Genomic DNA, 18,229 nt, shown 5'->3' on the forward strand with positions numbered 1-18,229 from the left:
AGGCGAGCAGACCGGGGTGGCTCGGCGCGGCTCGGCGCGGCTCGGCGCGGCTCGACGCCAGCGACACGAAGACCCCAGTCAGCACGCGAGCCACCCCGCCCCGCCCCGCCCCGCCCACCCCGCACTGCTGGCGCTGCTGGCAGTGGCGTAGGCGACGGCTCCATTCCAGGATTAAACCGCTCGCAATCTCCAAGCTGCACTGGCGGCGATTTTCGCTCATTTCCGGAACCATCTCTCCCCCCTCTCCCACTCTCTCTGCCGTTACCTCTCTCTTTCCCTCCCATGAACCGAAGTGGGGCGGGGAGGAGCGCCACTCGCCGCAGCACCCGGCTCCCTTATAAGTAGAAATTCAGTCCTTTTTTGACAAAATTTGCCGCAAGACTGCTCCCAAACTAAGGCGGAGTAAGCATTTTTTTGCCGAACCACTTTCCTATACGATTCCATTGCACGATGTGGTTCTCCACAGACTACTTACGCCTCCTAATAGATTAATCCTTACTGTCAGTGCTGATCCAAGACAATCCTAACTGCTCAGAGGTTTCAGAGAAGGCTAAAACTGCTCATTAGCTCTCTTCAGTTCAAAGCAGCGAATCATGATATCACTGAAATACAGCTTCCACGTTTATATGCAAGGTTTATACTTTTTAACAAGTCCATTGCCAAGAAATTTGAAGCAGCATGTTGGCGTCACAGAAATAGCTTTTTACGCCGTACAATCTGCGCTGACATTTAGGATTGTCTTGGATCAGCACTGACAGTTAGGATTTAGGAGGCGTCGACTTATCCGTCGATTGCCACAAACCACACAAGCTTCCGTCGGTAGGTTTTCCACACGAACCGCATACCGCGCCATGCCCTGGGAACGCCGGCCACTTTCTTGGCAGTCTCGTCGGTCGAGCGGCCTGGACGTTAATCCAGGGAACGGTCCATAAAATCGATCTACAGGCGCGTCCCACTGGGCCGGCCGGCACGCTACACCATAAGCGTCGCCTTGCCGGCCCTCGAAAGGGAAAGTGTCCACGCTCACCCCCTGAGGGCTTTTCTTTAGGTGGAAACTTTGCGAAAAGAGCGCTTGACATTCAAACGTGATGTATTTGTTTGTCGCTGCGTGGCCTTCTCTTCTCCCCCTCCCCCTCCCCCTCTCACTCTTTCGGCGATGTCCGCCTCGCCGATCGGCCGCGCACCACCATTCGTCTCTGTCTCTCCCGAAATATCCCGAGGACGTCGAGGGGAGCCAGCGGAGCCAGCGGAGCCAGCGAAACCGAAGTCGAGTGCGGTTTGCGGCGCTGCGTCGCCTGAACGCAGATCCATACCTCTGGCAAAACAGCCCCTCTCTGTCCCGCCTGCCTCTCGCAGTCCCGCAGTCTCGCAGTGGGGCAGGAAAGTTGGCGGCGCAGCGTTGGCGGCGCCATCCCTGCAGGGGAGGAGGGGAAGGGGGGGGGGGGGGGGGGGGTAGCAACGCACGTGCGTGGGCTACGGCCTTGCCGTGTCGTGCTGTGCCGTGCCGTGCCGTGCCGTGCCGTGCCGCAGGGATTGGGACGGGAGGGGCGCAGTCGCCTTGTCGCTCATAACGAAACATCTGCGGAGGCTTTTGGGGGGAGGGGGATGCGACAGACTGCCTCTTGTTCTACATATCGGGCCCACCGGCAACGCGAGCACCGCGAGCACGGCAAACAGAACCCTTTCCTTGCAGCTGCCTTGCCTTCGCCGAACGGCCGCGCTGAGCGCTTCAAAGAGAAAGTCAATTTGAGGCAACGTTGCAGAGCAGTGCAGTGCGGGTCGAAGCGATGGCACGGCACGGCGCGAGGCTACGCGAAGCAACGGGAGAATGAGTTAGCGCGGTCGCTCGCCAGTCACCACGAACTTCGCGGTGCGCCTTTGTTCTTGCATCCGCGCTCACAACATTTTACTACTCGAAATTTTAAAAAAAGAAGAACAGAAAAACCATTTGCATCGGGGTTAAGTTTATGAATGGGATAGCAGAGAGCACCAGCATGAAACCGACCCGTTCGCCTTGTTGTCTGGTTCCGATTCATAACTCTGGCCATACCCGCCGCCCCGCGCCCCGCCCCGCCCCGCCTCCGGTCCAGCGAGGAGTTCGCCGGGCGTCGAGGCTGAATATTTTACAGCTTGTATTATAACAGTACAAAAGCACCCTCCCACCCCCTCTTCTTTTCCCTTGGCCGCCTCTAGAACTTCATAAATGAGAGGACACTACTTCTTTTTCTCCCGGCCGTGCCTCCTCGTCGTTAGCCCCCCCCCCCCTTCTCCCCCTTTGGAGTCGCACTCTCTATTTTTCCCTCGTCTGAATTATTTAGTGCGCCCCAATTTGAATAGCCCGCGCTTCATTTCAGGGCGATCATCGTGCCACTGCCAAACGCTACTCCGCTGTTGCTCCTTTACTCCGGTCCCCCACCCCCTCCTCCTCGTCCTCCTCCTCCTCCTCCGTTCGCGGGCGTACCCTCGTTAGGAATTTGGCAGCGCCCGAAAACACCTAACAAGCCAACAACAACAACAGCCAAAACAACAACAACAACAAAAGGCGAATTAAATGGCCGCGCACCTGATCGATGGCACCGCAGCCTGATTATACGAAGCAGCGCTCTCGTCGCTCGGTCTCTCTCACTCGCAAGGCGGGGGCCGTGGGCGTGCGAGAGAGACAGCGCGGCGACTGGACCCGTTTTCGCGACTTTCGCCGCCGCTGCCGCAGTGGAGCACCAATTACTGCAGCCCGGGGCTGGCCGAGCTCGGCTCAGTTCTGATGTAAGTAATAGACTTTTCTAGTGTGCTGGTCGAACTGGCAGCGCCAGCCACGGACACGCGCGCCCTGAGCAGTCGACCTTTAATGGACAGGCCGACTGACACGTCGAACCGCGCTCTCTCTCTCACACACACACACACACACACGGTGCCCTTTGGCCGCGCACTCACACACGCGCAGTCGGCTACCGCACAGCAGGTGCGGCCGGCACACGCACACACGCACACACGCACACGACCGCAAACAATGGCGCCGGGCCGGTCGCAGGTGGCGCACGCACCGCACGCACGCGGCATTGGCCTCAAGCCCCGAGCCTGGATGGCCTGGAGCGAGAGCGAGCGAGAGCGCCTGCAATGGGGCGGGTAGGCAACCCGCGGCACGGCGGGGTGGAGCGGGCCGGCCCGGCCCTTGCCCGCCCTCTCCCCCCTCCCAGGCTGGAGGACGGAGCGCATCTCCGCGGCGAAAGAGACCCGAAAGGAGGGACGGCGGAGGAGGGGGGGAGAGGGGGGGCATCGAGCTGGGCACGTCACGTCGGCAGCCTCTCCCAGAAATACCACTATCTAAACACAGCGCCATGGACAGCCATGGACCGTGGGCGTCTCTCTATATATACGCTTTCGCCGAACACATTTACTGCCCCATGAGCCCTCCACGCACGCGAGTGTATGTGTGTCTGTGTGTGTTGTGTGTGGGTGTGTGCTTTGGAGTTATGAGGGCCCTCCACAGACAGTCCTCATTCGGGACCACGCCGTCAGTGTGGGCAATGGGGATCCATCCCCGAATCACCACGTCGCTTCCCTCCAGTCGGGCCGGCCGGGCCCCTCCGGCCCTCCGGCCCCCTCCGGCCCTCCGGCCCCCTCCAGCCCTCCGGACACAGTGCCGGATCGCCGGCAGTAAAGCGGCCGCCTTGTCCGCCGTCCAGCCTCGTCCGTCTTAGTGGCCGTCGCGATGAGCACGCCGCCAGCCCCGCCTGCCCTGCCCGCCCCGCCCGCCCCACCCGCCAGCGCCGCCAGCGCCGTCTCCACCAGTGTCAGTGCATTTTAACCCGTAAACTGGCGCGTTCCGCTGCGTCCCGCCGTCCGGACGTCCGGGTCCAAACGGCCGCACTCCGACCAATGGTCTGCCGGCTACTGTGCGCTGCTCGCACGGGACTCAGCACTTGCGCTGCTGCAGTCATTGGGGGAGAACGAGCGCAGCGGACGCAGACAGCGGCTTACAGCGAAGAGTTCCCAATTGGACGCCAAAAGACGAACATCGGTCCCTCATTTGGCTTGTGTGGCACGGAGTGTGGCACGGAGTGTGGCACGGACCCTGCCTGCGGCCTTAACCCCGCCTTGATGAGAGGCCCGCCTCGCCGCCTCGCCCGCCGCCGGCTGCCTAGGGATGTGTTTGTTTCATGTTTTGGCGAGTCTTAATCCCCGCTTCTCTCCCTCGTGCTGCTCGTCTCTCTCTCCCCACTCTCTCACTCCTACTCCCTCTCTCTATCCTTTCGACTTTGTTGTTGGCTACTTCTTCGCGGCCGCGGCCCACCTCACTCATTTCGCCTCCAACCCGCATTTTTTTTTATTTTACCTTTTTTTTTTTTTTTTGCTCTGAGGAGATGCCTTCCTCACTCATCGCGGGGTTTTGGTTTTAATGCTTTCCCGCTTTTCGGAGTAAAAAAAATGAAGATGCTCCCGAGCGGTCGAGAGTGTGTGGGTGCGTGAGTGCGTGCGAGAGCGACGAGCGTATCCTTTCCCCCTGCCTATACCAAAGTTTCTCAAGAAAACAGATATACCTCCCAAAGATTCACAGCGCGAACGCGATCTTGTTTGTGCAAAAGTTTGAGCGCCCTGCCCCACCCCACCGCACCCCGCCCCGCCCCCTCCAGCGAGGCGTTCCAGCGAGGCGTTCCAGCGGGCGGCCGTGTAGGTGCCGAGACACGAGGAGGCGAAACAAAAGAGAAGTAGTGAGCGCTGGTGGATGATTCCGAACGGTGCTTCGGTCGCGCTGTCTCTCTCGCACTCATGGAGCAGCCCGCAAGGGTGCGAGAGAGACAAAGCGACGAAGCACCAGCACGAAGCACCCCACTGACGGATTACCGCGGGTCTTCGGATGACGGGACGGAGGGACGGAGACGGAGGTGAGAGAGGGAGAAGGCAACGAAGGGTGGGGCAGAGAGACGAAGAGGGCATAAAGCACACAAAGAGAAGAAAACACGGAGCTGTAAAAGTCGCCCTGGGGACAGGGCTCGACACGGACTCGTACTCTGTTTGGAAAACGCGCAGTGCATTTTGCTTCTTGGAAATGTTGAAGCTATTTGCCGTGAAAGCCGAAAAAAGGATGAAAGGCTGCGGCTTTGCCCCGCTTCCCTTTTGCACACAGTCAACACACAGTGTGGCAAACGGGGAAGTCTTGTTGTTGTTGTTGTTTCCCCGCCATTCCGCATGGCGGCCATGGCGGCGTGGACACGGGGTGTGCGAACTGGACCGACGGCGCCGCTTCAAAAGGAGAATTCTTAATTTTCGTTTTCAAAGAACTAGCGATTGGAGCAGCGCCGGTGGTTCTGCTTCCGTTTCCTTTTTTCGATTCAAATCACTGCGGCCTTGGCGGGCCTCGGGGGACAGGGGCAGCCGGAGAGAGCCATCGGTGGCAGAGGGGCAGTGCGGCCGTCCGGCCCGAGACGTATTGCGGGACCAGCAGGTTGAGCCGGCGGCATCAAAGTCTGGCTGGCTCAGCCCCGGAGGCTTGGGGAGGAGCCCTCCTGTCCTGGCGGTCCTGGCGGTCGTGGCGGTCCTGGCCTGGCGGTCCTGCCTCGGAGGCTTGCAGTGCTGCCGCCAGTGCTGCCAACAAAGGCCACCCTCTTCCGAGCTTACGGCCGCCATTACGGACACTGATTGAGCGGCACGGCAAACTTGCCGGCCAAGTTGGCAGCACTGGCAAAGGCAGCGCGGGAAGAGCCGAAGAGCCGAAGAGCCGCGCCGGGCGAGCTCCGGCAGGGGGAGGGGGTTGGCTGCTCTGCCCCGCGCCGCCCCGCACCGCCCCGCACGCCGCAGTGGTGCCGTGCTGGCCGTGCCGGCCGCGGCCACCACCAGCCATCGCTTGGCTTTTTACTTATTCATAAAACTGTGTCCGTTCGGCCCCCAACCCCGTGGCCGCGTGGCACCGCGTCGGCCGCCTGGTCAGGTGGGGTGAGGGTGCGTCCCGGAGAACGACCGCGTGGTGTGTGTGTGTGTGTGTGTGTGTGTGTGTGTGTGTGCGCGTGTGTGTGTGTGTGTGTCCAGCACGCTGGGGGCCGCGTCGCCGTGTGCGTGTGCGGGGGCGTGTGGCGCGGCATGGCGTGCACCCCGGCCAGAGAATTCGGGGCGGTGGCGGGGATTAGTTTTAAGCACCGGCAGTGTAGAGTGTAGCCGAGGTCGATACGGCCAGCCCGACGGCCAGCCCGCGGCCAGCCAACACGCTGCCTACGCCGGCTACGCCGGCTACGCTGGCCACGCCGCCGGCCAGCCTTACCTCCCCCACCTCCACCTCCGCGGTGACCCAGCGACATGCCAACCAGTGTGCCTCACTGCCCCACCTTTGCTGCGGCCCGGACGGCACGGACGGCGTGGACGTGGACGGCCGCCTTCCGTGCGGTGGCAGTGCTGGGCGAAGCGAAAGGGCCGTGTCCCTCGACGGCCGCGGTGCGGGGAGAGGGGTAATATGTTCACTGTTTGGCGACGACCACTTTCTTTTGTTCGCGTCCACGGTGAATGGACTGGCCGCACAAGACTCGCTGCGGCCGAGTCGAGTAGGGCTGCCAGCACGGCGGTCCACCGGCCTCAGCGGGGCCCGCAGCGGGAGCGGGGGGCGGGGGACTCTTAAGGCGTGATTAAAGTCTGTTTCACTAGGTGCAGAAAACGCAAAGAAAGTGAGGAAAGTGAGGCACAGCCCGGGCCTTGCCTCGGCCGGGCAGAATTAGAGCGAAAGCCGCGCGGAAGCTGAGTTGGGGAGGGGGTAGGGGGTGAGCACCAGACCCGGCTGAGGCGGGGGCTGGCTTGCATTGTGAGCAGGCAGGCAGCCCGGGGTGATGAGGAAAAACGGCAACGATTACGGATCTTTGATGCAGATTTTGCAGAGGTTCCCGTTGGACTTACGAGCACCTCGATCCGCTTCGCCCTGCCGCCCACCCCTCCCTCCCCTCCACTCTGCGCCCTTCGAGGTGTATTATCCTCTATATCAAGGGCCATTTCGTCCCTCCAGGCGTCCTCCGTGACAAAGTGGCTGGAATATTTAAGGACAGTGAAAAGGACAGACTGGCGGAGCTGATAAAAATTCAGTCGGACTGCTTGCGCGCTTACGCCCTGAAATTATTTGAATGGTACACAGTAAATGTCTTACGGTGAAAGGCTGCACCAACATATTATGGTGGAGATTTTCTCCATAATACCAACGAAATTCGTCAAAATATCTATAAGGTACAGTGAATTCTCAATGGTATGTTACGAAGTCAGCTGCACCACCATAATATGGAACATTTTCACCATAATATGGAGAATCTTCACCGTAGAACATTTAGAGTGTAATGTCATTGGCGGCAAGTCGCAGAAGGAGCGCGAGACGCGGAATGCAGACGACGGGGCACTCGTTGGGCGCGCTGGGTGGCTTGCCTTACGGCCTGCCTACCCACCTGCCTACCGCCTGCCTACCTGCCGCCTGCCTGCCTAGTGCCTGCCTACCGCCTGCCTACCGCCTGCCTACCTAACGCCTGCCTACCGCTGCGGCAACCCGTCTCGCGGCGTCACGTTCGCGCCGGCCAGGAGGGCAACCCAACGCGCTTGGGCGGTGCTGGGTGGCGCGCGGCGCTCTCGCTCGCTACACACGCAGCTCCGCGGAAAAACAAATCTTGTTATGGAAGGCGATTCCCCATCTCCTCCCCCAACCCCCGCGTCCCCCCGCGTCGCCCCGCGTGTACGTGATGTACACCGTCATATGTTACTGTAGCGATGCCCGTCGGGCCGTCCCAACGAAATGGTAATTCCATGCACGCAGCTGCCCGATTTCCAGTCAGATGGGCCGCGCCAAGGGGTGGCGGAAAGGGGGGGGGGGTCACATCGCGGCAGCCTTCTGGTCTTCGCGGAGAGAGAAACAGAGCGCGTCCCCTATTTACTGCCGCCATAGAATCATAGACGTCAAGCGCGCAACACGTGGGCCATGATGCCGCATGACGCCATGGTGCCATGCACCGCCGGCACATGGCGGCCAGCGAGCGGCGAGGGACGGCCGAGAGCAAATAAGAGATCCAGCATGGAGTCCATGCTTGTCACGCCATGCCCGGCCCCGTCGATGCCTCGGCGTCCTCGCTGGTCCAGGGTGGCGATTTGCGAAGTTTCGAATGGTCGCGTGGCGCGCACCGATAACGGCTTCGCAGCCGTAAATCTCTCATACCGCCCCTTGGCTGTGCCGGGCCGGGCCGTGCCGTGCCGGGCCGATCCCAGCCGCGCCGTGCCGGGCGCAGCGCGCAGCGTGACGGCCGCCGCCATATATATTCCCTCATTCCTGGGCCTGGGCCCCATCGGCCCGCCGGCCCACCACGCGTTAAATTACGAGCCTGAAAAAGCGGCATCGCCGCCATTGCCGCCCGTCGATACAGCCGATAAACGCTGCGGGGGCCCACTGGGTCTAGGTCGGGGCAGGGAGGGGTGGGGTGCACCAGTGTAGGTAGGGTGTGGAAGGGGGGAGGCACCTAGGGCCCAGCCAGCACTCATCCCCCTGCCCGGCACGCCATGCCGCTCCCTAGAGAGGATTTGACAGATCGACGCACCGGCGCCCGTGCCGCGCCTAGGCGTGCTGTGGCGTGGCTCCCGATTTGAAAGCAGCCATTCGTCACCGCCAACACGTTGCTGTGTTTGCCGCAGAGTGGCTCGTCCTCGTCGTCCCCGCCGAGTCCCGCGGCCCGAGCCACGAAACTGTTGCCTCGCTGCGCCGAACGCCAAACGCGCCAAACGCCAAATGCGCTGGGAGTGATGCTCTCAGCCTTAGCTTTCAGCTCCGCGCTCCGTGTCGCGCCATCAGAGCATCAGTGTGTGAAAAACGAGCTGAGAGCGGAGGGCGAGCGGTGGGCTCGGCGCCCGCGGACGGCGGGGTAGGCAACCCAACGTGCTGCGGTGCGCGCGGCGAGGCTGCTCGCTCGGCGGTCGGCCGGTTGGCCGCGCTCGACGGGCAGCTAGCTAGTCAGTTACAGCAGCCACCGATGCCGCAGCAGATGCCGAATTCGATTTCCCTCAATAATGGCGACGCTGTTTCGCGGCTGGCCGGGCCGGGCTCGATGTAGTATATTTTATGAGAGCGGTTTATTCAGCGTGCCGTCGGGGCTGGTGGGGGGCGGGGATGGCGGGGATGGCACCGAGGAGGGACGGCGAACACCGTGAGTTGATGAAATTACGCGGAGATAAAGTCTTTTCCCGCAGCGCAGGCCGGGCCGCCAGGGCACCCTCCCCAGCCTCGACCTTCTCGGCGTGGCGAGGCGTGGCGTGGCGGGGTGTGGCGTGGCGGGGTGCCCCTTTACCCGACTTCGTTTTCGTCATCCAGGCGAGAAAGCGGTCGGCTTCATCCTCCCGCTCAAACAACACTGTTTGGAAAGAGGAATGAAAAATTCTTGGTGCCGCATTCGTCCTTTGGGAAGCGTTGGCCTCGGCGAAGTCGACTCGATGTGGCTCAGGGGGAAATTTGGAGCAGGTCTTTCGAACGCAGAGCTCGACTTGAGACCTTGCCGACAAACCCAAATGCTTGCTCGGCGCAGTCGCTCAGAACGGTGGGCGGGTACTCAAGCTTGGCGCAAGCTTGGCGCAAGCGCTCCACCCTTTCGTATCGAGAGCCACCCGCCCTCCGTCCGGCCCGGTCCAGTCCGGCCGATGAAATCAAAGTAGTCCGATGACATGAAAAAGGGCGTGTAGGACTATGGTGTATGTGCCGATGGCGGCGGGGCACGGCGGGCCGGGGCTGTGCGTTACCCTCAGTGACACCGCGGGGCACCGCGACCCGGGGCACCGCGACCCGGGGGGCGTAGGGCCGGGGAACGTAGGGCCGGGGGGCGTAGGGCCGGGGGGCGTAGGGCCGGGGGGCGTAGGGCCGGGGGGCGTAGGGCCGGGGGGTGTAGGGCCGGGGGTGTGGCGGGGGGTGTAGGGCCGGGGGGGCGTAGGGCCGGGGGGTTAGGGTCGGGGGGCGTAGGGCCGGGGGGCGTAGGGCCGGGGGGCGTAGGCCGGGGGCGAGGCCGGGGGGCGAGGGCCATTCATTGAGGCTCGCTGGCCGTGCTGGCGATGCCGGCGGGCAGAGGGGGGCTGCAAAGGAGCCCAGCCAGGCAACGCTCCAGCGATTAATTGCGTCACCGGCATTAACGAGGGGCGGAAAATGAAAAGGAAAATATTTACGCGGAAATAAGAAAGGTTTTTCTTTTTGGCCCTCGAGGCGGGAGCAACGCGGTAAATAAACAGAGCGGCTTTCCTTTTGACGAGAAGAGTGTGTGGAGGGCTAATGGGCACGCAGTGGCAAGGCGAGGCAAGGCGAGGCGGGGGTGGGCTGCTCCGCTAATTCGCGGAAGTGAGGTTGCTGCCGATGGTGTTTGCGCAGACAAAGAGAGCGGGCCGCCGCACCGCCACACCCAGCGCGGCAACACAGCGCGGCCCAATCCACAAAGGGAGGGAACACACGTAGCCCCGCGCAGCCCCGCGTAGGCCCGCGCAGCGCCAGGACGACCGTCACTGGGGTGGTCGGCCAGCTCGAAACGTGCGGGGCGCTCTCAATCTCGACCAGCGAATACACGACGCAGCAGGGCGGCAAGGGCGGCAAGGCCTCGGCAAACAGATGGCCCTCTGTGTGCACACCACACCATGCCGCGCACGCCCGCGCACGCCCGCGCACGCCCCGACGGCGAGGTCACGGTGACCCCGGACGAATGTTGCTCACGCCCGATTGGCGCGCCCACACCATTTCCTGGACTCGGCCTCGTTGGCCGCCCGGCCGCCCCACCCCGCCCCACCCAGCCCCACCTCGCCCAACCCCGCCCCACCCCGCCCCAGCTGCTCGCCGCCGGCAAGGAGGCCGCCGAGGAGGCCGCCGAGGAGGCCGCCGAGGAGGCCGCCGAGGAGGCCACCAAGGAGGCCGCCAAAGAGGCCGCCGAGGGGGCCGCCTCCCCGCGGTTCGAGGCTCGCGTGGGTTTGAAGGTGCTTGGGGCGACGCGCCGTGGTGGCTTGCCTGCCTGCCTGCTTCCGCCTAGCAGCCCGCAGCGTGGGTTTCCGGAAAGTGTTAATGCCCCGCCGTGCCGCGCTCTGCCGCGCCACGAGGCTTCTCGCTGCTCTCCGACATGCCGGCCCCGTGTTGCGAAACCCCGTCACCGCGAGCCCAGCCCAGCCAGGCCGAGCCGAGCCGAACCAAGCCGAGGGCGGCCGAGCCGAGCCCTTCACGAAACGAGCAAACCCGTGTCGCCCCTCCCTTGCCCTTGTTCGCCGCCGCCACTTTCACCCCCACCCCCACCCCTCGGCGCAGCGCGGCGCGGCCTGAGACTGACAGCCCGCTGGGCGTGCCAGCTCCACTATTCTGCAGCCGTACGAAAAATTATGTGCAAGCGGAAAGGGGGTGGGGGCTGGCAGCTCCGGAATTAAGGGAAACGGGGAGGGGGGGCGTGTGCAGCGATGGGAGGCGGGCCGAGCCAAGCCGAGCCAAACCGAGCACGATGCAATTTGCAATGAAGAGGCAGTCGATTGGCATCATCTCTCGGGGCTTCGCGCTGCGCCTGGCTGCGCCTGGCTGCGCCGGGTGGGGAGGGAGGAGAGGGGGGGGGAGGGGGCAGGGATGCGGTAGTGGACACGACAACCCGTCTGTGGCCGCACCCCGAACAACTGCCCCGCCAAAATTGAAAGGCAAATGAATTATTGTTGGCAAGAGAGGTGGGCCACCGCATGCAGTGCGAGAAGTGCGCCAGCAGCCGGACTCGGCTTTTGTTTCGTGTTTGTTTGCCTCGGCTCCAGGAGAATGGATAACACGGCGAGCGACTTTTTGTGTTTCCGAGTTTCGTCATTCGGAGAGGGAGCGCAGAGAGTCCGCATCTCCCCTCTACCCCTCGCGCACACTTGTAGGCCGTTCCAAACATTAATACGTCTCTAGCTCCACCACCCGCTCCCTCTCCCTCTTGCACACAGAGCGGATCACGCGAGAAGTATATTTCTTCATTGTTGAAACCAGACCATCGCGGCGATTCGCCATTTCTTTATCCTCTCCACGAGGGAAATATTTTGCGCTGTAGGAGCACTGTTCAAAATAAATTGGAAATTTCCGGAGGGTGCCTCTCAAAGCTCCGTCGGGAATTCCTTTTAACAGCAATGGATGAAATGATTGCGCATCCGGCACCGACCTGTGTGAGTGTGTGGGGGGGGGGGGAGAACACGTATGACTGTGAGTGTGAGAGAGTGCCCTGGCGAAGCACAGGGCATCGAGGGGGGCGCATTGTGCTCACTGGGGCGCTGGCTGGTGTGCACTTGCCCGCACCACCGCTTGCACGGCCTGCATGGGCAGAATCAGCCAGCGAAGGACGGGAAGGACGGTAGGAGCGAGCATCATGGATCACGGAGCGCAAGCACCGCGAAGCACCACCGGAACTCGCGAAATAAGGGGTCTGTTTGAAGGGGTAGTTGTTCTTGGCAGGGTAGGTATACGTACAGCCATACTGGGGTCCGGGCAGCACAAACGGTTCCGTCAGTGGAATATCGACCGAAAGAGACGGGGCCGGGCAGGCCGGGCAGGCCGGGCAGACCTTGCGAGGCGAAGTGACGGTGGTGACCGAGTGCGGGGGGCAAGCCGGGCAAGCCGGGCAAGGCGGCAAGCGGTGGTGGCAAGGGGCGGCGGTGCTGCGGTGCCGAGGCCGGAAGGGACATAATTTTACGACTCGGACCAGATTTCGGCTACTCAATCCGAGCGCTTTCCAGCCGGTCGGTCTCGAGGACGGCGGCGGCCGGGCGGCCAGTTTGCACAGTAGTTGACGTCCCGCCGTTCCGCCGCTTCCGCGCTGCACCCCTTTCATTCGTCCCAACATCTGTTCCGGGCGAACAAACGGACCAGACATAATGAGGCCGCTACGCCATGGCTACGCTACGCTGCGAGCTGGGCGGGTGGAGCGCGGAACACAGTCCAAATATAATGGCCGCCAAGGATGGCTGTGATTATCACCATAAAACACAGACTGCGCCCCGGCCGTTCGTTATTTGCCCCGACTGTTGACTGTCCTGGCGACCCTCGCTGCGTCACGCCACGCCGCGCCACGCCGCGCCACGCTGCGCCCTCACGCCCCGCGGCCTGGCAGAGCGGGCTGGCCATAGGAATGGGGCACTGCGTTTGGACAACCACCGCGTTGCCACAGTGTAGCCCGAGGTGTAGCCGAGCGCACTCCGCATCAACAGGTACCGTTACGGATATCCTGTCAATTTGTTCGGCCCTCGGACGAGTGGCGATTCATCACCGAGGCGCTGAGATGCGGCCCGGCCAGTGGACGGCCAGTGGACGGCCAGTGGCGTAGGCGAGGGTGCGGCGGCCCTTCAGTGGCGGCGCGTGTGTGAGGAGTCCACGTCCCGAAGCAAAGTCGGCCCGGCACTGCGGAAGGTGCCCGAAGCCCAAAGGTGCGACGGAAGGAAGAGGCGGGGAAGAGGCGCCGCGCCTTGCCTCTGCCTCGTTGCTAATGCAATCAAGGTACAGGAAGAATTGCAAGTTTAATGGCAGGGCGAGTGAAAGATTTAACGGCCCCGCGTTTAGGCGAAGGCCGGACGCTCCCCGCTGCTCCTCGCTGCTCCTGCGGGCGGCCAGCGCGCGGCTGACGGGGACGTCGGGTCGGGGCCCTCGGGACTCGGATCTGGAAGGGGCTGGGCCAGGCTGGGGCGCCGGGGCAACTCGCGGGACTAAATTTAGCCGCGCCGGTCTGGTCGACCGGTCGGCAGCGTGTTGCGGCCAATGCGAGGGGTTACCCACTCCGGGAATCATGTGTACACTCAGTCCGGGAATCATTCGTAAATCTTTTAAAATTTGATGGAAAATCCTCATAGTTTCAATTTAAAGTCATGGTAATCATGTGATACACACAAAAACATTTAAATACAAAGCAAATTTTCGAAAGTTCTCTCTTTTTCTCAGGGATATGTTCTGGGAATCGCGGGAATCCGGAATCGTGTGTACACTAAAACAACGAGTGGGTAACCCCTCGGGCCAATGCGGCTACTCTGCCCGGCCGGCCTGGCTCCTTTGCTTCGGACGCCAGACTCCGGACGACGGCCCGCGACACCTTGGGGTCCTTGGAGTGCTCTAGGCTGCACCCCGGCGGGGCCTAGCGGGCCCTAGCGGGTCCTAGCGGGGCCCGGCCTCCTGTTTGGCCAACGCAGGGAGATTAACGGCCAGGGGGAGCGGGCCGCGAGGGCGCTGCAATCTATATTTATGAGACGCGCCGTACAAAAAGTATGGCCATACACACACGTGCAGGCGCACACGCACGCCGCGCACGCATACAGTGTATACACGACCACGCACTCCGGAGGTATTAGTGCTCACCTTTGTGATGGCGGGCGGTGTGTGGCCTTGTTATCCTGTGGCCGGCACCATGCTGCACAGACACTGTCACACACTCACACACGCGCAACAAGGTCCAGCCAGCCGGCGCGCGGCGTCACGCTGCCGGCCCGTGACGGCCGTGACGACCGTGGCAGTCCCGTCACGACCCCATGCCGACGTGACGGGGGTCGGGAGCTGCGGGGCAGCGGGGGCTGCGGGGGCAGCGGGGCCGCCACGCGGAAGCAGCGCAGGGAGCGCGCTCGCCGGGATGGGGTCAGGATAGGGTGACCATCCGGTGGTGCGCGACGGCGCCGAGTGGTGGAAACCCTACCCTCTGGGCTCTGTGTGCAATTTTTCCTTTCCCCTTTTCCCCGCTGGGAATCGGCCGGCAGGGGATCCGAGTCGAGTCGAGCCGAGTCCTGGAGTCGCACCGAGCGGGGAGTCGAGCCGGGCGTCGAGGAGCTGCGCGGTCCGTCCGCTCCGCGCCGCGACCAGGGGCTCACTGCCTCGCCGCCCCGCCGCCCCGCTGTGGGTGGATGGGCGAGGAGGGTGGTGGGCGTACCCGGTACCGGGGGCGGCGGGGCGCGGCGCGCGGCGCGCGGGGGGCGGTCCAGGCATGCGCCCTCGCCTAGTCCTCGCCGCCGAGCCCCCTCTGGTAATGATTGGTCTGGCGAGGCGCCGGCCGGCCGCCAGGCAGCGCCACTGTACGGGTCGGCCGCGGCGGCGCGCTTTTCGAAGCACTGCGAAGCACCTGCACCGCCAGACTGCCATGGTGCCACGCGCCCATGCGGTGCCGTGCGGTGCCGTGCGGTGCTGACGTCATCCAAATTCATGCTGGCCGTCTTTTAAAATGCAGACTTCCCGCTCTGCTTTTATGCCGTCCTCCGCTTGGATCTCATTTTTCAAAACAACCAGCAAAAAAAAAACGGAAAATAAAATTTTTAATCTGGACAGAGATGGTCAACATCGTTCCTACATGTTCCTACCTACGTGTTACGGAGTAAAAAGTAAACTCCAGAAGTGATAAAAAAATTGTTTTAATCATTCATGAACAGCTTCAGTCGAAATGGAACTTTTATTTTCGTCAATATCATTGAGCAATAGTACCACTTCTGATCAGCTTGATGTGAATCGTTGTTGCCAGCCTGAAATACACTGGAACTCGCAGTCACCTAGTCGACTATGACAGGAAAGCATGGCTCCTGCTGTCGGCGCTGTCGGTCTATGAAGCTTATTGACGCGAGTCGGCCCGACTTGCGCAACGACTCGGCACCACGACCTTCCCGCAACAGGGTCCCAGCATTTGCATTTGTGTCGCCACGGCGCGGCTCTAGTGTCGCCCAAAGGCCCAGAGAAAGCTCCCTAGCTAGCTTAAATTTAGTACAGCAAACAGAAACGAGTTTTTTGTGTGAAAAAATTGTTTGTACCGGTTTTTACTACGAACTGTTGCCACAAATCTTGCCATACAACTCGTTCATAAGAGCATTATCTGCAAATCACTGTCGACTCCACGTTCGAATGCCAGAGCGCACAACTGTGTTTTCCAGGTCGCAAGAGGGGGGTCGATGGAAAAGTATTGTCCAGGGACTCGGTCTCCGAGGTCTTGGCGGTCGTCGTGGTGGTCTTCGTGTCCGCCACGCTGGGGTGGCTGCCGTCGCCGGTCCGCTGCACCCTGGCAGCGACCACGGTGTCCGAGGCCTGCTTCAGGTCGTAGGCCCAGCCCAGCCAGGCGAAGAAGTGGATGACGTTGGTGGTGGGGTTGAAGCCGCCCAGGCTCAGCTCCGCCGCCCTGTAGTCCCAAGGGAAGCAGTGGTGGTAGTTGTGCCAGCCCTCGCCCAGGGACACTAAGGCCACCAGCAAGGACTCCACGGGCCGGATGCTCCTGCGGGACAAGGAAAAGGACGCTGCTGTGAACCTGCAGCGCTGCATCCCCGCAGCACCACGATGACGTACTTGTCGTAGGGCTTGTTGCCGAAAGCGTGAGCCCAGCTGTTGACCATCCAGGTGAAGTTGAGGACTATGATGGTGCGAAGCAGGAACGGCACCAGGAAGGACACCGCGAAGGACTCGTTCCAGAAGTACATGGGCACGCCAATGGGCATCGCCACGGACAGGAGCAACACGAGGAGAAGGTAGTGCCTGCCGAGGATGCAAAAACATTGCGCATTGCTGACTCAAGCGCATATTGGAACACGTTTGTCGGCCTGGCGCCTGCCTCATTATCTCGAAGACTACGAGACAAGCAATGACCCACCCTCGGACCCACCTTTTCTGGAACATGATGAGAGGGTCGCTCTCCAGGTCGGACATGTCGATGTCCTTGCCCTTGGCGATGACGTCGGGGTGCTTGCGCATCATGAGCCAGCCGACGTGCGAGAAGAAGAAGCCCCGCGTGGCGTTGTGCGGGTCGGCGTCCGTGTCGGAGTGCTTGTGGTGCTGGCGGTGGTCGCGCGCCCACTCCCACAAGCAGTTCTGCAAGCAGGTGGCCGTCAGTACCGTCCCGCCAACCCTTCCGCGACACTGCCAGTCCCCTTTACCTGGATGGCAATCGTGTTCCAGAAGATGATGAGCACTCGTAGCGGGAGCGTGGCCTTGTACGAGCGGTGCGTGTAGTAGCGGTGCGCCCCGAGGAGGATGCCCTGCGAGGAACCCAGGCCGAGCGCCAGGCCTGCCAAACAAACGCTGTGATCCCTCGCACCCAGCGCACCCAGTGGACGCACTCACACTCGTAAAGCCTTGTGGTAAACGTCCTCCACACTGTTGAAGATTCTCCAGAATATTTTGGTGCAGATATTCGTTCCAAACTTTTTTCGTATTGAGGAGAAAATTTTCACCATTATATGCAGCCGTTCACCGCAAGCCATTTAGAGTGTACTCACTGAACAGCCAGGTCTGCCAACTGATGCGGAAGAAGGCCCACAGGTAGAAGGCGGGCACGGCCACCAGGTGCGAGACTAGGAAGATGAGGGCGTTGGTCCACACCACGTCGGTCTTGAAGTACCGCCCCTTCTTCAGCCCCAAGCCCTGGGCCTCGCCCTGGGCCGTGGACCGCAGTGCCTCGTCCTTCAGCAAGTTCCATGATTCCTCGGTGGCCATTGTGCCGATTGGACGGTGCACTCCTCGGAACGCCTGGGGCGCTACTGTCCACCGGTCACCGCGGGGTGGGGCCCCGGCCGGGGCAGGCTTGCTTCCGGAGCGTGTGAACGCGTGCCGACGCAACGCGTCGCGGGGGGAAGAGGGGGGAAGGACGTCGTGGCTGCGTAGCTGCTGGTGGAGAGCCTACAGCCCGCAGAGCCCTAGTCGCCCTGGTCGCGACCCAAAACACATTTTGGTTTAGAACAAAATCCTGCACTGCCATGGCCTGACAACTGCCGATCGACTGTCGTGCAACAATCCTATGCAATTCTACACTGCGTGCTCTCAAACAGTGCCAAAAGGAGTCTGCTGGGGATGGCCGGGCCGGGCGGTCGGCCGAGGGACCGGCGGGAACATGGTTAAAAGGCAAGCCGCTTTCCCGAAGGCTGGGAGGGACTTCAGGGACTGGAGGGAGGCCGAAGGACCAGGTCACCGCCCACCTGATTTCAAAGTAAAATGCGCGGTGCGCCAGGACAGTGAGCGCCTTGTCGAAATTGCGCGGCTCCCAGTGCTCCCAGCGAGTCCTCCCGGTCCTTGCATGAATCGTAAATGGTGGCGTATAGCGCCCCTGCAGCCTGCTTCAGCTGCTTCAGCTGCTTCAGCAGCCGGGACGATGGATGTATCCCCTCGATGAATGTGGGGTACAGCCATCGCGCGATGGCTTTACCCACCTGGGGATGTGCGAATCAAGGATTTTCATTTCGAATTGAATCTAAAAAAGTTTCGAATGAAATCTGGAAAAAGTTGTCGATTCGAATCGAACTTTTAAACTTTCAGAATCTAATGAAA

At 61.8% G+C, this 18,229-nt stretch overlaps 2 protein-coding genes across 6 annotated transcripts in view; both read right to left on the reverse strand.

Annotated features, from left to right (window-relative positions):
* LOC117648932 (potassium voltage-gated channel protein Shaw) overlaps positions 1 to 14,446 on the reverse strand; it is an 81,025-nt gene extending 66,579 nt beyond the window's left edge. For 4 of the 5 annotated variants that reach the window (XR_004587952.1, XM_034391380.1, XM_034391378.1 and 1 more), the window contains exon 1: positions 14,306 to 14,445. The gene's annotated coding sequence lies outside the window, so the exon portion shown is untranslated. Of the gene's footprint in view, positions 1 to 14,305 lie in introns of all 5 variants that reach the window. The other variant, XM_034391381.1, reaches the window with a different exon arrangement.
* A 915-nt stretch (positions 14,447 to 15,361) lies between these two features.
* LOC117648274 (acyl-CoA Delta(11) desaturase-like) lies at positions 15,362 to 17,431 on the reverse strand. The gene is made up of 5 exons (XM_034390710.1): positions 17,185 to 17,431; positions 16,843 to 16,973; positions 16,572 to 16,777; positions 16,259 to 16,444; positions 15,362 to 16,187 (listed from the first exon to the last, which is right to left on the reverse strand). Exons 1-5 carry the CDS (start codon positions 17,399 to 17,401, stop codon positions 15,791 to 15,793), a joined length of 1,137 nt encoding a protein of 378 aa, XP_034246601.1. The 5' UTR covers positions 17,402 to 17,431; the 3' UTR covers positions 15,362 to 15,790.
* Positions 17,432 to 18,229: the final 798 nt, after the last annotated feature.

Source organism: Thrips palmi, unplaced genomic scaffold (assembly GCF_012932325.1).
Source record: "Thrips palmi isolate BJ-2018 unplaced genomic scaffold, TpBJ-2018v1 HiC_scaffold_10, whole genome shotgun sequence".
In the NCBI taxonomy this organism is placed as follows: domain Eukaryota; kingdom Metazoa; phylum Arthropoda; class Insecta; order Thysanoptera; family Thripidae; genus Thrips; species Thrips palmi.

Coding starts and splice junctions, on each gene's coding strand:
- LOC117648274 (XM_034390710.1), bottom strand. CDS start 17,401: ATGGCCACCGAGGAATCATGGAACTTGCTGAAGGACGAGGCACTGCGG. Junction 16,778..16,842: donor GGAACACGATTGCCATCCAG/GTAAAGGGGACT, acceptor ACCTGCTTGCAG/AACTGCTTGTGGGAGTGGGC. Junction 16,445..16,571: donor CTCATCATGTTCCAGAAAAG/GTGGGTCCGAGG, acceptor CATCCTCGGCAG/GCACTACCTTCTCCTCGTGT.